The 16569-nt window shown below is 39.3% G+C and overlaps 1 protein-coding gene across 2 annotated transcripts in view; it reads right to left on the bottom strand.

Annotated features, from left to right (window-relative positions):
• Positions 1–16569, bottom strand: part of LOC113061841 (voltage-gated potassium channel subunit beta-1) — a 108269-nt gene that overhangs the window by 44041 nt on the left and 47659 nt on the right. For both annotated transcript variants that reach the window (XM_026231304.1, XM_026231305.1), the window contains one exon: positions 2322–2359. In XM_026231304.1, coding sequence (XP_026087089.1) covers positions 2322–2359 — 38 coding nt within the window. The remainder of the gene's footprint in view (positions 1–2321; positions 2360–16569) is intronic.

The raw sequence follows: 16569 nt of genomic DNA, 5'->3' as shown, positions 1-16569 counted from the left end.
GATAGTGGGCCGTGGAAAACCTTTTCCTTTTCCTTGTGTCCTTCCCTCACATCCTGAAGAGGTGAAGCTAAGACATGAGGAAAGGAAGCGAGGATGCACAAATAAGATTTGATAAGCACCCATAGTGTAAGTAACTATAAAGTTCATTCTATCGTTCACCCTGTTCACCAGCCACTTATTACTTGTATTTCAATTGATGAATTTAGGTACTGTAAATCCAACTGACATAACTCTCTGAACTGCAGCGAGAACAAACATGGTGGCGCCCATGTCACATTACAGATCAAGATCATTTAGAAAGAGTTTTTAAATGACAAAACACTTCTTATTTACACATATTTGTGAATCTGAATATCAGATTGTTCATGACATGGTATGCAATCATGTACATACATGCTATTTACATATTATTGTAGCCCAGTTTGTACTGAATACAGTGTTTTCAGGCTTAATCAATGTAGGTTTATAAGGAACTGAAAAAAGTACAAATATCAGGGCATGTCAAAATTTCTCCAGGCCCTCAAAAAACCTGGCTTACAAATAACACACTAACACGTTTCTAATATTCAAATCCTTTAAAATATTTTTAGGTTGCATTAATTAGGAAAAACCGGGAACAGTTCCCATAACACACAAATGTACTTGCTACACTGTTAGAAGAATGGCACCTACGCTAATATTAGTATGTTTCTCTCATTCCGAGGTCACCGCAGCCATAAGATCCAGTCTGTATCTAGATCAGATGGTCACTGCAGTCACTCAGATCCAGTATGTACCCAGCCCAGATTAGGACTTAGAGAGGACCTCTACAGCCCTGAATGTCAGTGGAGGTCAGGACAACTAGATGAGCCCCAGAGACAGATCCACAGTCAAGACCTTGTCTCCTACTGTAGATGGTCACCGGGAAAGGACCACAGGAAACAAATGATTTTTCTGCACAATCTGATTTTGCTGCAGCCTGGAATTTAATTGCTGGTTTCGTCTGGCCACAGGAGAACTGGCCTCCTGACTGACCTTGGTTTCTCCCAAGGTTTTCTTCAATTCTGTCACCGATAGAGTTTTGGTTCCTTGCCGCTGTTGCCTCTAGCTTGCTTAGTTGGAGACTCTTAATTTCCAGCAATTTCGCCGACTTGATTGCACAGATACGGTTTAAACTGAACTGATCTGAACGATGACATCACTGAATTCAATGATGCACTGCCTTTTTGCATTATTGACACACTATTTTCCTATTTAATGTTCTTCAGTTGCTTTTTTCACAATCTGCTATATAAATAAAGGTAACTTGACTTGACTTGACTTGTATTACTCTGTTCAATTACCATTTTTGACCCTGGACTGTTCCTTTATACACACATTCTTGCTGCCTGCCTCAATCTCCTTGCTCCTTACCACCTAAATGCATACTGTGGCAAATTTTTGTCAACGGTTTTTAGACTTTAGAAGTCATATTTATCCTGCCTCAAAAATATATTGTTTTGGATTGTTGGTGGTATTCATTTTTTTTTTTTTTTTTTGTGAAGTAATCAAATAAAGCCCAAATATATAGGCTGATGTTCAAATCACAGCCCTGTGTGATCATCTGTACAAGAGGAACGAAGAGAAGAGCAGTTTTCACAGTCATGATAGTTCATTTAACAGAAACATCTTAACCCTTTATTTAATTCTCCTCCTACTACTTCCACACACTCTTACACTCTGAGAGTGTTACTCACAAAAGTGTTAACAAAGTCCTGATTCAGACATTGACCTCTAACACACCAATGCCTCAGAGAAAGCAAATCTCTTACGATGTCAGAGAAACAAACTGCCCTGTCACTCTATGCTAGGAGTCCAGTCAGATCGACTCAGCTGACAGGACACGGAGTCATTCCACTGCCAAGGGAAGGTTAAAACTGTGTGTGTGCACATGTTTAGGAGGGGGTGATGATTCTAACATTTCATGCTCAATCTCTCGACAACCAGCTAAGAAATAAAGGGGCTGTTTGACTGCAGAGACTGAGGACATTTTAACCCTTCCATTGATGCAGAAGGACAGCAGGCTGTTTTGTATAATCTTACATAAGCAAATTATCATCCTCAGTTATGATTTTTTTCCCCTTCCACAACATCTGTGTGTGCTTGTATGTTTTACACAACTTCTAGAATAAAATGTCAGGGTCTCTTGCATCATGTGTCCTCTCTCTCTTTTCACATACACCGTATTTGCCATCTGCAGGCTTTTCTTTTCACTCTTGCTGTTGCACTGTGCTTTGATTTTAACAGTTTCATAGATTCATTACTTCAGGTGTAGTGAAAAAAGCAGAACAATTAGCACTTACTTCATCTGAAATCTGTCCTCCAAATGTCACCCATGTGCCTATAAATGAAAAAAAAGAAAAATAATATTAAGCATTTTTAAGTAGGAGTTGTGATATTTCGTACAAAACACTCTCAAAACAGTCCCATTTAATTACTGTTTGATTATTTACTGGATAGCAAAAAGCAGAGAACCAGAGAAAACCTGCTCATTTGTATTTTCTGTATTGTCAGAATCATTAAAGTCTTTCTCGACCTTCAAGATTTTCACTTTTGGTGCGGCTGAACATGTACAAAGAACGGGCTCCAATATGTGAAATAATAACGCTGCAAATAACAGCCAGTTGTGCCATATTTAATTAAAAAAAGATGGGGTGCGCGATAAATATCGTCCAATAATTAATGCGCATCTCGGCAGTAAAGCCGTTTATCTAATCAGCGGTAAATTCCATCAGGTGTGTAATTTCACATAGAGCAGCTGTTACTACACGGAGCCGTTGTTAACTGACAAGCTGCGCAAATCAACACAGATAATGAACGTGGATTTGTGCAGCTTGTCAGTCAACAATGGCTCCATGTAGTAACAGCTGCTCTATTTGAAATCACACACCTGATGGAATTTACAAATATTTACAATATTTACGGACGATATTTATCGTGCACCCCTAAAAAGAAGCTTTGAAAAAATTATTTCCAAGTGACATTAATATAAATTATTGCTTGCCACATAACACTATAGCAATTCCACAGTTTATATATGATAATCTCAAACTTAAACTGAAAAGATGCTATTACGATATATATATTTTTTTATTATTCAACATTTTTAATTATTGTCAAACTGTTATTTATAATTAATATAACATTTTAATGAAGTTACTATATTCACTTTATGTTCGCTGTATATTAATTTGGGGAATTTATTGTGTAAATATACAGGTGCATCTCAGTAAATTTAAATGTCGTGGAAAAGTTCATTTCAGTAATTCATCTCAAATTGTGAAACTCGGCCTACACACAGAATGAAGTAGTTTAAGTCTTTGGTTCTTTTAGTTGTGATGATTTTGGCTCACATTTAACAAAAACCCACCAATTCACCGTCTCAACAAATTAGAGTACTTCATAAAAAGGGTGGGGGTGGGGGGCTCCTTCGTAGTGGCATGGAGTTGATCAGTTTGTGGCACTGCTGAAGTGATATGGAAGCCCAGGTTTCTTTGACAGTGGCTTTCAGCTCATCTGCAATTTTTGGTCTCTTGTTTCTCATTTTCCTCCTGACAATACCGCATCGATTTTCTATGGGGGAGTGAGTTTGCTGGCCAGTCAAGTACACCAACACCATGGTCATTTAACCTGCTTTTTTAGCTTTTGGCAGTGTGGGCAGGTGCCAAATCCTGCTGGAAAATGAAATCAGGATCTTTAAAAAGCTGGTCAGCAGAAGGAATAATTAAGTGCTCCAAAATTTCTTGGTAAAAGGGTGCAGTGACTTTGGCTTTCAAAAAAAACACAATGGACCAACGCCATCAGATGGCATTGCACCCCAAATCATCACAGACTGTGGAATCTTAACACTGGACTTCAAGCAACTTGGGCTATGAGCTTCACCACCCTTCCTCCAGATACTAAGACCTTGGTTTCTAAATGAAATACAAAACTTGCTCTCATCTGAATAGAGGTATTTGGACCGCTGGGCAACAGTCGAGTTCTTAGCCCAGGTAAGAGGCCTCTGATGTTGTATGTGGTTCAGGGGTGGCTTAACAAGAGGAATACGACAACTGTAGCTAAATTCCTTTGCACGTCTGTGTGTGGTGGCTCTTGATTCCTTGACCCCAGCCTCAGTCCATTCCTTGTGAAGTTCACTCAAATTCTTGAATCAATTTTCTTGACAATCCTCATAATGTTGTGGTTCTCTAGGTTGGTTGTGCATCTTTTTCTTCCACAATTTTTCCTTCCACTCAACTCTCTGTTAACATGCTTGGATACAGCACTCTGTGAACAGCCAGCTTCTTTTGCAATGAATGCTTGTGGCTTATCCTCCTTGTGAAGGGTGTCAATGATTGTCTTCTGGGAAACTGTCACATCAGCAGTCTTCCCCATGATTGTGTAGCCTAGTGAGCCAAACTGAGAGACCATTTTGAAGGCTCAGGAAACCTTTGCAGGTGTTTTGAGTTGATTAGCTGTTTGGCATGTCACCATATTCTAATTTGTTGAGATGGGTGGTTTTTATTAAATGTGAGCCAAAATCATCACAATTAAAAGAACCAAAGACTTAAACTACTTCAGTCTGTGTGCACTGAATTTATTTAATACATGAGTTTCACATTTTGAGTTGAATTACTGAAATAAATGAACTTTTCCACGACATTCAAATTTATTGAGATTTCTCAATTAATCATCAAAAATTGTGACTAATTACATAATTTCTTAAAATCACAATAAAAAATTTTGCCTACTCCAATCACCATCTTAAATTAAATTTCAAATATTAAATCTAAATGTAAAAAAATAAAAATGAAATATTCAAGTAAAAAATAAAATTGTTGATACTTTGACCGCTGTCAATGAATAACAAAAGATACTGTTAGCAAGACGAAGAGATTGTGGAAAACATTTATATTTTGTTAACAACTCAGATCCTTTTCAAAGTTTTCAAAGTGATCACACCTGTGAGTTTGCTATTATATACTAAAATTCTAGTATAGAATAATATAACTATATACTAAAGTAATAAAGGTCACATGCATATTAACTGTCTTAGTTCCTTTAATGCAAAATCTACTTTCTACTAAACTGTATCCTCTTTTACATTAAATATTTCCCCATCATTAGAATGGATCATTTATATGTATTTTTATCCTCATCAACTTCTAAATATTTACTTAAGCCAAAATGTATTAAAATGTGTGACATTTGAAAATGGCACAATCCCTCCAAAAGCATGATCAGGCTAATTACGGTGCCACTCCAACTGAATTATGGATCTGCTGTTTTTAACTGGTTATTTGCTCCAGCTGTGGGAACCAATAGAGGAGAAGCTTTATTTCTAACAGCTGCAGATTCAGTTAAAATACTACAAAGAGCAATAAATCCAGGCCAGCAAAACAGAAGTTACAAGCTCAGCCAACAGAGCTTATAAATAGCAGCTGCTTTCTGACTCAGAGAAATAATGTCGCTGTGGTTTGACAGTGGAGAAGACCCCAAATTTACGACACATTGCTTATGAAGCACCAGGATATTGGGAAATGTTCTACGCCTCTGAGGCTGTTTCGCTATGAGTTTTAATGAGAGATTAAGATCTATTTTAGTGCAGATAATTATCATAACTGTATTCCTGCCCACGTATTGCTGAAGTGGGAACAAGTAAAGCTGTCCTATATTTAATCGCACTCTTCTACAAATTGCTGCTGACATCAGCAACCATCTTCCTATTTCTAGATGTCCCAATAGGTGGTTTTACAAAAGCAAAGCAGTTATGTATGGCATTTGTACCCCAGTCGAAACTGGGGGTGGCATTTCTATTTCAAAACCAATGTGATTTACGTTCTTCAAGTCAAACAAAAATGGAGATGGTATGAAAAAATGGACGCAGAAGCACCATAAAATGATTTATCATAATAATCCAAATGACCAGTGTACTATAATATAAAATATAAAATAGCTTTAGATGATGTTATATTATGAATGATATATAAATATGTAGCTTTCATTTCTATGCTGTGTTTAACTTCATTTGAGAGTAGAAAGGTCACCATATGCAGATAAGAGGACAAGAAGAGGGGAGAAGGGTCAGTGGGTCATTGACATTCAGGCACTGAGCTGATGGCAAGAGCGGAACTTTGAAAATAAGGGAGCAAATTAACTCATTCACACAGAAAATCTTAACATTTCATGAGCAGAGGCTGACAGGAAGACACATAAACATATGTTGTACTTGCTTTTCAGAGTGCAACAACATTTTAATAAAATACCTCATTTTATTCAAATAGATCCTGAATGAACTGCCTGACCTTGATTTCACACCCCTGCCCTGGTCCTTGATACCAAACTCAGCATTTATAACTGAACCTACTAGTTATTTATCATCCATCTGACACCACCACTTTGGGCAGCATAATGTCAGAATGACGGTGCAGAAAATCATTGTTAATGCTAAACATCATCTTCCTCACTCTCACTCTTCCTCTTCATCTTCAAGTACATTAGTATTTTGCTCCAGCACACCGGATGTCTTAAAATGTTAATAGTCTGATATAATCCTTCTCTGTCTGATATTTTGTCTTTGTGCAGGTTGAATCATTTTGATGAGGTTTCAGATAAAGTTTTCCTGAGAGTTCCTTCAAACTGTCCCTTTAAATATGAGGTGAGAATTTACCAGTGAAAACAGTCCAGAATTAAATACCAAGTATTGATTTTATTCATATTAATGTGGGAGGAGATTGGCCAGTAATGAATTTCAGATGCAAATGGTTAGTAATGTGACCAGGAAAGTATAAAATAGTTGTTGCAGCAAGATGGTAGGATTGGCATGTTCCTGAAGTTGTGCTCAATGTTCAGCTGCTTAATCCTGGTTCTCGATGTGCAGCTTTTGTGCCTGACATGCAGTTTTTATCCTTTTGTATAGGTATGTGGCATTATGAGATGTGTGAATTGTTGCATATTGAGTGCCTAATTATATTCCTATATGATCTCGCTCTTCTTTTAGGCTGATTTATTAAGAGGTTTTACACTGTCAGGAAAGCGGGGCAGGCAAACATTTATTGCTGCAGTACCATCAATGGGCTAATGGCCATGTTGGAATGCTGAATAATCGGTAGATGCAGTATATTACATTGAGGCCAATTTGGTTAAGAGTTTGACGCAATCCGTACACAATTCCTTTGTGGATGTGCTTAATATTTGTGCTCTTTTAGTCCCTTCTCTGTATCTATTATATTTGAAGTGTGGTCTTGGGATTGATCGCTGAGATTGGGTAACTGTGCTGAAGTTGTACATTTGCTAACTTTAAGTAAAAGTTAACGTGAATGCACGCACATGTTCCGGGGGAATCACTGACCGCGTGAAAGGGGCAAAATCTAGTGACACGGGAACAATGGCTGGGACACATTACCTATGTATTTTCCAGAATCACAGTGTGAAAAGGGGCTATGCATTTGGCTGAATGAAACATTCGGTGAATTTTGAATTGATTGACTGCATTTCATATGTCACGCCTGCGATTTGTATTTTTTTTCCCCAACTAATTATCACAGGTACTCGGTCTGACGCACATTGATCGTAATCCTGCCATGAATCAGTCTTGAGCATTAATGCTACATTACATTTAAATTATGTGCTGTTAGACAGATCCATATGCAGCTTATGTAGATGTAAACTGTGTATATACATCCATAGGTAAAATGTGTCTATAGGTGTCACCAGTTGGAGTGCCCATGAGCTCCACCCGAGGGACTGATTACTACTCCTTTGCCATTCCATTACAAATTAAACTTCCCATAAACCTTTGCCTGGACTCTATGTTGTGTGATTACTTTCACCTGTGTGTCATTAGCTTGTTAAGGTCTGTGGTTGAGCTTGACCTGTGCTTTAAAGGGTTAGTTCGCCCAATTAATAATATCAACGAGTCAGTCTATTGTTCGTTAACTGGCTCGCCTCGGTGTTCATCACAGCAGTTCAGTCAATGTACTGTTTGAGTACATGAATTACTCCGGGATATTGGTTTGTTTGAACTCAGAGGGAGTGTCAGCCACATTAAAGTTAACAGCTTAAGTCATTTGTGGATTAATGCGTATTAGAGATGCGAACCGTTTAAAACGATTCAGTTCGATTTGGTGAACTGAATGATTCGTTCGGACATGGACAGTATACCGTACACACAGCTTCAATGGAGGGACTGAGAGCTCTCGGACTAAATCTAAAATATCTTAAACCGTTTTCCGAAGATAAAAGGAGATCTTACATGTTTGGAACAGCATAAGGGTGAGTTATTAATGACATAATTTTCATTTTTGGGTGAACTAACCCTTTAAGGTCGTTGTTTATGTATGCGTGTTCCAGGTTGATGCTCTCTCTTGCCTTCTCTGAGTAGATCAGGGGTGTCCAACCCTGCTCCTGGTGATCGACTTCCCAAAATTTAGCTCCAGTCCTAATCAAACACAACTGAAGCAAGTAATTAAGGTCTTTAGGCTCACTTAAAAATTAAAGGCAGGTGTGTTTGATTAGGGTTGAGCCAAACTTTGCAGGACAGTCGATCGACAGGAGAAGGGTTGGTGGCAGGAGGCAAGTGCAAGTTAGTGGTTTTTAATGGAATGAATAACACCGTACATGAAGACAGGAACACATGTGAACTTGGCTGGGGATACACAGTCCGGGAAGATGCTGGTGTGCAGAGGATCCAAAGTGCGGTTGTAAGTTGGCAGCAGGAGAGGGTGACAGAGGAACTGCGGTGAAGCGAGCCGAGAAGTTAAGTGAAGAATCCAACGGTGAGATGAGATGAGTGGATGGAGTTCCGGGGAGACCAGACAATCCAACGAAGAAAACAACACAAGGAGAGCAGAACATGAGACGAGGAACTGAAACAACGCTCTGACAAACACAAGACGCTAGACAGGGCAATATATAGGGAGAAGTAATGAGTGACAGCTGCTGCTGGTAACAATTAGCGGAGACGCCCACATGAAACAATCAGTGCTGACACGAAATACACAAACTTCACCCACATAGTGAAAACCCAGAGATCACGGTTTACCAACCGTGAGAGTTGGGTACCCCTGGAGTAGATTATGTTCATGATTCCCCTATGTGAATTGCGCCCTGGTTCTTGTTTTGGTTTTTATCTGTGTGGTTTAAAAACTTTTGTGCTTGCATTTGTATTCCTGCTTCTTTCTACCCTGGCTCATACATTACAGAACAACTGACCAATATATGAATCCAGCAGCACAGATTATGTTGCAACACTAGTTGTTCCATCCTAGTCTCATGGCTGTGCCCAGGTAACAGAGACTAAGTTTGGCCAGAAAAGCTGACATTACAAGGTCCTCAGCACTGGCTATCACAGAGACTGTTCTCATATCCTCAGTGCTCACTGTAATGGTGGAAGCCATCATGCATGTTTGGGCTCCACACTGCTCTGCTAGTCCCCCAGAGCCTACTCCTTTGAAGGAAGTGAACTTATGAACTCCATGTCAACCCTAGGTAAGCTGCATAGATTCCTCCCTTCGGCTCCACCTTGGTCGATTGTCCACCTGTCTACGTTTCTGGACTAAATTCCTCTGGTTTCACCTCATCCCTTTGTCCTTCTGGCTACTTTCGAATCCTTGCTCCACCTTGTTCCTCTGTAACTCTGGTTCAACTACAGTCTTCTGCATCCCTACCGGTGTTCAGTTGTCTGAGCCGGCAGCTTTGTCTCTGCCCGCCTTTTGCCCTCCTACCTTGGCTCTGAGGCTTTCAAACTGTCATAAACTACATTTCCCATAAACCTTTGCTTGGACTCGTTGTTGTGTGATCACTTCCACCTGTGTGTCATTAGCTTGTTTAGGTCTTTGAATATAAGGTCTGTGCTTGAGTTGTTGTTGTTGTTGTTGTTGTTGTTGTTGTGTGTAGGTCATTGGCCCTGAATGCCTTCTCTGATGCCCCGTGCACTCAGATACATTTTGTATCGTATATGCCTGCGATCCACTTTCCTGAAGAGTTTAGCTCTAACCCTAATCAAACACACCTGCCCATGTTCATCATTGTCTTCAGTATCATTAGAAAATCACAGGTAGGTGAGTAGATCAGGGTTGGAGCTAAACTCTGTAGCAGATTGGACCTCCAGGGCAAGATTTAAAGAACCCTGGTATAGGCATTTCCTCTACACAGATCTGGTGTCTTAGGAGAGTGAAACCAATATTTTTTTTAAACTGCGTCCCAGAGTGGATAAAACTTAAAATACCACCGTTTGCATTTTCGTTTGGACAGTGAATCCATATATTTTTAGAAACTATGACATCATCAGCCCACGTCGCGCACCTAGTCGGACACCATGTCATGGAACAGAAACAAAAACATGAACAAACACTGAATGATTGTCTATTCATTAACTAACATTAACACAGATTAATAAATGTATTGTTCCATGTCCGTATGTATAGTGCACGCAATGTTTACGCGCACAGTCCAAGTCTTATTCTCCGTTTTTAGTGTATCTCTGTAGTAGAATTACAGTGCTATGTAGTGGTATGGCAAGAAAGATATCTAGAATTTTTCACGTATTATGAAGAGGCCATGAAAATAATACCATTAATTTTCACTGTTGTTGGCACAACACGTCTCCTTGTGCAGTCTTCAGTCATTTCTGACTGGAGAATTTAACATTTAGAATTTTTACAAAGTGTAGCTTCACCAGAATGGTACGAAATGGTGATTTTTATTTTTATTTTTTATTTTTATTTTATTTTTTATTTATTTTTTAAATGGCACCTGGTATGTGAACACAAAAAAACAATTGAGGGCATGATTTGAAAATGCTAAGTGGTCGTAAAAAAAAAAAATAGTCACACTCTTCGGATAAAAAAGACTGACCATAGGGAATGAATGGGGAAAAAAAAACTGAACATTTTTATGTGTACAATCTATAAATCCGCAGAAATGCATTAAAAAAAATTTCACAGCAATGAAGGGGTGAAACTGTAAAACATCTAGAGTGCAAAATCAACACATCAACTCACACACTTGTACACACACATACACACCTTTGAACTGGTGTTACTTGTAACACTGCAACTATGTAAAATAACTACTGTACTATGCAGTAAAAAGTGGACAGCATGGAAGGGGTAAACTTTAAAACATCAAGAGTGTAAAATGGATACATCCACTCACACACTTAAACACACTCACAGATACACACATTTACTACATAGAATTATACATACTCAAACGAATTGGTATGGCTATAACCATAAAGCCAAAATGAGTCAGAAGACTGAAATAAGAGGCTAAAATCAGATCATACCCAGAAGGATTAAGCTCTGATAAAGAATTCCTGTTCATTTTTGTTACATTTTTTTAAAGGGGGGGTGAAATGTTATTTTATGCATACTGAGTTGTTTACACTGTTAAAGAGTTGGATTCCCATGCTAAACATGGACAAAGTTTCAAAAATTAAGTTGTACGTTTGAAGGAGTATTTTTGTTCCAAAAAAACCTTTTCCGGTTTGTCACAAGTTTCGGAAAGTTTTTTTCGAGTATGGCTCTGTGTGACGATAGTTGGAGCGAAATTTCCTTATATGGGTCCTAAGTGCGCGCGCTCCAGTATAGCAGAGCACTGAGAGGCAGAGCACAGCCTGATCAGAGCGAGAGCGTCGTGAAAAGTCACAAAAGAAGTGTGTTTTTGGTTGCCAGGGCAAGACAACCCTGCACAGATTACCAAAAGAGAAACAGCATTAAGGGACCAGTGGATGGAGTTTATTTTTACAGAGCATCAACGGAGTGGTGCAAGTGTTTTTGTTTGTTCCCTGCATTTCGGATTGCACATTGTTTATTTCTTAAGGATAATGCAGTCCCAACGGAAAAGGGTCACGATTGTGTGTTGGAACCACATGCGGCGAGTAATACTGCTTCAAATATCTCTGTGTTGTTAACTTAGATATCAGCGCATAAGCACATCAAGTAAACAACATGCGATGTTGTCATCAAACTGCACTTTCCACATGTACAGCTTAAAAAAAAAAAAAAAAAAAAAAAAAAAAAAAGACGACATAAAGTGGAACTTAGTCTTTTTCCAAAACCGCTAAGCAAATATATACAGTTTCAGTACATACCACATAGCATACCGCCTTTGCTGATGCTGCTCTTGTTAAATTTCAGCCTCTGGATCTGTGTCACAGCTTCCAAATGCTCTCAACGCAAAAGCCTACTGGCGCTCGTGATTCTTTAGCTCCGCCCACACGTCACGCCTCTAGGCGCTCGTGTTTTTCCGGGAAAAATCGGTACAGACTATCTTTCTCTTATAAATATAATAAAAATAAAGACTTTTTGGAGTTATGAAGGATGCAGTACTACTCTATAGGTACTCAAGATTAACAGGATATTGAGTGAAAACGAGCATTTCACCCCCCCCTTTAATAAAATTTTTATTTTTTGTGTAACAAAGTGCTTTCTGTGTTCAGGTTTGAATGTAGTTATAATAATGCAACAACAACAACAAAAAAAAAACTATATTTTAAATCAACATTTAAAACAACAAAAAATATAAACCTAGTCTTTGAGAATGCCTTAATATACAGGGGGAAAAAAGTTACATTTCAGGTGTCCGGTCACTTTTGACCATGAGGACCATGAGTGTGACTCTCAAATGAGGAGCATATAAGGGTGAAAGCGTTCACAGCACGATGCAGCAACTGCTATTTCAACAATATATATAAAAAATCCATCACTTAATCTTATCTTGTTCACTTTTCTCTTTTTCCACTTCTCTGCAGTCTGTACCAGTTTTATAGTGATGCCTATTCATTTTCATATATTAACACAAGTGACTATAACTCTTTCAAAGCTATTATTACCAAGCATTATTGTCTTAACCCTGACACGGGTCTCCATGCAACCTCTTACTTTGCTTATTATGTCAGGCTGTATTTGCTACATCCCTTAGTAACCTAAGGGGATCTAACTCTTCCCTCTCTAAAAAGAAAAAGGAGAGAGAGATTGCTGTACTGTACTACAAGTCTGTCTGCTTAACCTTAGCCTGAGGGACTTGATTACAAAAGCATCAGAATGACAAAACTTTTATGGTGATGAAATTCTGAGGTCTTTACAGCAATACATGTTTCTTAGCCTCGGAAACCTTTTCATGAGTGATGTTTTGAAGCAAGTAGACTTTCTCCTCAGGCTGTGGCAAATGATCCAAAGGCCAAAACTGAAGTGCCGTTTCCGCCACTAAATAAAAAAAAAAAGGTAATTGTAAAGGTTATTTTTATCTCAAAATTCTGACTTTTCATATCTCACAATTCTGACTTTATAACACGCATATAAAGTTGTTCATTTTTTTTAATCAAGTAATTCTGACTTTGTCAATCTTCACAATTGTGAGATAAAGTCACATGTAATGTAAATATGTATGTGTGTGTATATGTACATGTGTAAGTATTATAATAAAATATATCATATATAATATAATATATCATTATGAAGTAATATAAGAATAATATACACATATATGAATTGCATATGCCAAATATAATTTTTTTTTTTCAAAATAATTTTGTCTTCATATTACTTGACTGGGTATATAAAAATGTAAGTGAATAAGTCTGAATGAAAACGTACTCGTAAAGTTAAATCTGGGGATTCGAACATTCCGACACACACACCTGATTGGACAGATTGTGAGGCTTCAAGGATCACATGATTGTCTGTGAGGCTTCGAGCATCACGTGATTCTCTGAAAACATTACGCGCTCTGTCACAGAGCTTTGAGAGAAATTGTGCTGCTTACTTCATACACGCTTTAAAGCTTCAGTGTCATATATAACTTCACTAGCTGTCGGTCTGTGCAGTTGTTCTCCTGCTTTGCCTAATGCAGTTTGGCAGTATCCACGGCGGGCAGCCATCTCTGAGTGAGCTTCCTGCCTAAACATTGGTGTAGCACCACCCGCTTTGTGCACTTGTGGCATTATGGTAGACAGCCAGTTGGCAGCATGCTGACCTTTGCATAAGACGGCATCCTGGGAGGATGCTCTCAATTTTGCTCATACAAAAATTATTCTAGACTACTTCCTCTGCCAACTCCAACTATCATCCTAATACAAAAATATTTTCCTCTAAAATTGACTTGTTTGGCTTGTGACAGTCCTCATATAGCTCCACATCTACTTGCTTGAAATTGAAGTGTCCTTTAAAAAAGCTCTGTAAAGATAGAACATTTTAAGAAGTTAAATCCTCTCAAACTACCATGATATGTGAGGCAGTTTATATAAATGTGACCCGTAATGGAAACAAGTGACACAAGTCGGCTGCACAACTTTCGAGTAAAATGAGAAAGAAGCGTTTTTTTTTTTCAGAATTTGTTAGTTGAGATCATGAAGAAGCCTCTATGTGTTTGAGATAGCAGTATTGGTATATTTAAAAGCCTACATTTTGAGGTTGAAATCAGCTTGTTTTTCAGAGATTCAAGCACGCAGTAGGGGCATGTCATTGTCTGTGTGTATTTCCATTCTGGATAAGCTGGCTTTTGTTTCTTTTCTTATTGCCCCCGCCCTTCAAGGGAAGCGTGGCTACTTATTATGTAGCACTCGATAGTAACATTTGATGGGGATAAAGACATAGAAATGGGGAAAATCCGTAACTTTGACTGCAAATGCTACCCAAGGAGAAAAGAAAACTCTCTGCATGGGACAATGTCCTGTAGCTAGAAGCTTTCACCAGACATTATGTACAACATACGGCTGGATTCTTTAGCTGTGGAAAAAGAGTGTCAAGACATGCAAATTATTGGACATTTAGAGGCAAACAGACGCACATTGCAAACTTTGGAGATGTTACATCCACAAAGAAGACCCCGATAAAGAGAAAGTCTGGCCGAACGACTTATTTCATCGGAAGCAACGAGATCTGTAAGAATACTTTTCTGTTTCTTATGGGGTGAGTTTCCATAAACATCAAAGTTTGTCATTTTGCGTACACGTTATCTCATGTTTAGTCCACAAAATCCTGTTTAAAAAGTCCTAATGCTACACAATGCAATCAATTCACCAAGTTTAATGTAGAAAACCAGCAAATTACAAATAAAATTAGCATCAGTATGTACTTTTTGTTTACATAAACATTAAAATAATAACATAAAAAATTATGGCCAGATATTTAAGGAGTGTGTGACAAGTGGGGCGGGGCCGAGAGCCGTGGGAACGGGGCGAGAAATGAGCAACACCTGTGCCACTCACTGGTCTCGCGTCCCACGGAGGAAATGGAGGGATACAAAAGAGTAACAATGACAGTCAAGGATGAGAGAGGACCAGGCCTGGATTTTAGTTTATGTTTTGATTTTGTTTATGTACGGCAGTGGTCCATGTGGGGCTGCCGGGCTGTTTTGTCTTTATTTTATTATCAAAGCTTATTTGATTGTCCGCCGGTTCCCGCCTCCTCCTTCCCATGAAAGAATATTGTTACATTGGTGCCGAAGCCCGGGAGGAAGGAGAGACGTGCTGCCGAAGATCCCTCGCCACTGGGGTGAACCCGCATTGCCATCGAGCTGGCGTAGCAGTCGGGTACTGGGGACGCTCAAGGTGGTGGGCTGGAGTAGGTCCAGGGATGGATGAGCTCACTGCCGGCCGCCCGTGATGTGGAGGGCCGGCTGCCATCCATGAGGGAGCGAATGAGTCGGCGCTGTTCGCCAGGGGGCCGGAGCCTGTTGCCATCCTTGAAGGAATCCGGAGGAGCAGGGAACGGGGGACTCCTGCCGGCTGCCCAAAATCGGAGGAGCCATCACCATCCACGGGGCAGCGGAGAAGTGTCGTTCCGTCCACTGAGGGCAGTCCAGTGCCACCACCAGGCACCGCGGAGGAGATCACCAAGCTGGTGGAGGGCTGAGCGGCAGTGCGTCTGGGAACTGGAACTATTTTTTTCCCTCCTCTCTCCCCTCTCTCGCCTTGTCTGTCCTACCCCCAGGTTCCCGCAGGTCACCGTGAGCAGTCCCCCTGGAGGGAGGGGGGGAGTAGAGCGCAGTCTCAGTAGTACCCCCCGGCCTGCGAGGGGTGATAGGGGTATGTGACAAGTGGGGCGGGGCCAAGAGCCGTGGGAACGGGGCAAGGCCGGTGGAGTGATTGAGAAATGGTCAAAATGGTCACAAATTTGCTGATTAAATTAATGATTCACCAATAAATAATTTAAATGTCTGTACAAAAGTCCCTGCCTCTTCTAAATATTAATTCAAATGTTACTGTCCACCATATATATTTTACTCAGTTATATAAATGACTATTATCTAAGTTTCTGAGTTAATTTATTGTAAATTAGATTTTTAATTAGCTTTTTGTTATCAACTTTTGGTTAGTGTAGCTAAATACATTTTAATAAGAGTAGCTTGTACGTTAAAATACTGATGTTTGTGTAAAAAAAGAAAAGTCACATAGACAGATTTATATAAGTCTATAGTCTTTCGTTGAATAAGACTGAGGTGAGTCTCCTCCTGTGTTCTCCAAACAAACCCACACAGTCTCTCTGCTGCTCACTTAAGCTTACTTCTTCCTAAATTTAACCCATTATGTACTTTCTCTGCAAAAGTCAGATATCCTTTCTTTCT

Source organism: Carassius auratus, chromosome 43, assembly GCF_003368295.1.
Source record: "Carassius auratus strain Wakin chromosome 43, ASM336829v1, whole genome shotgun sequence".
Classification (NCBI taxonomy): Eukaryota; Metazoa; Chordata; class Actinopteri; order Cypriniformes; family Cyprinidae; genus Carassius; species Carassius auratus.
The sequence above is the reverse complement of the archived record's forward strand: the minus strand, read 5'-3'. Positions and strand labels throughout refer to the sequence as shown.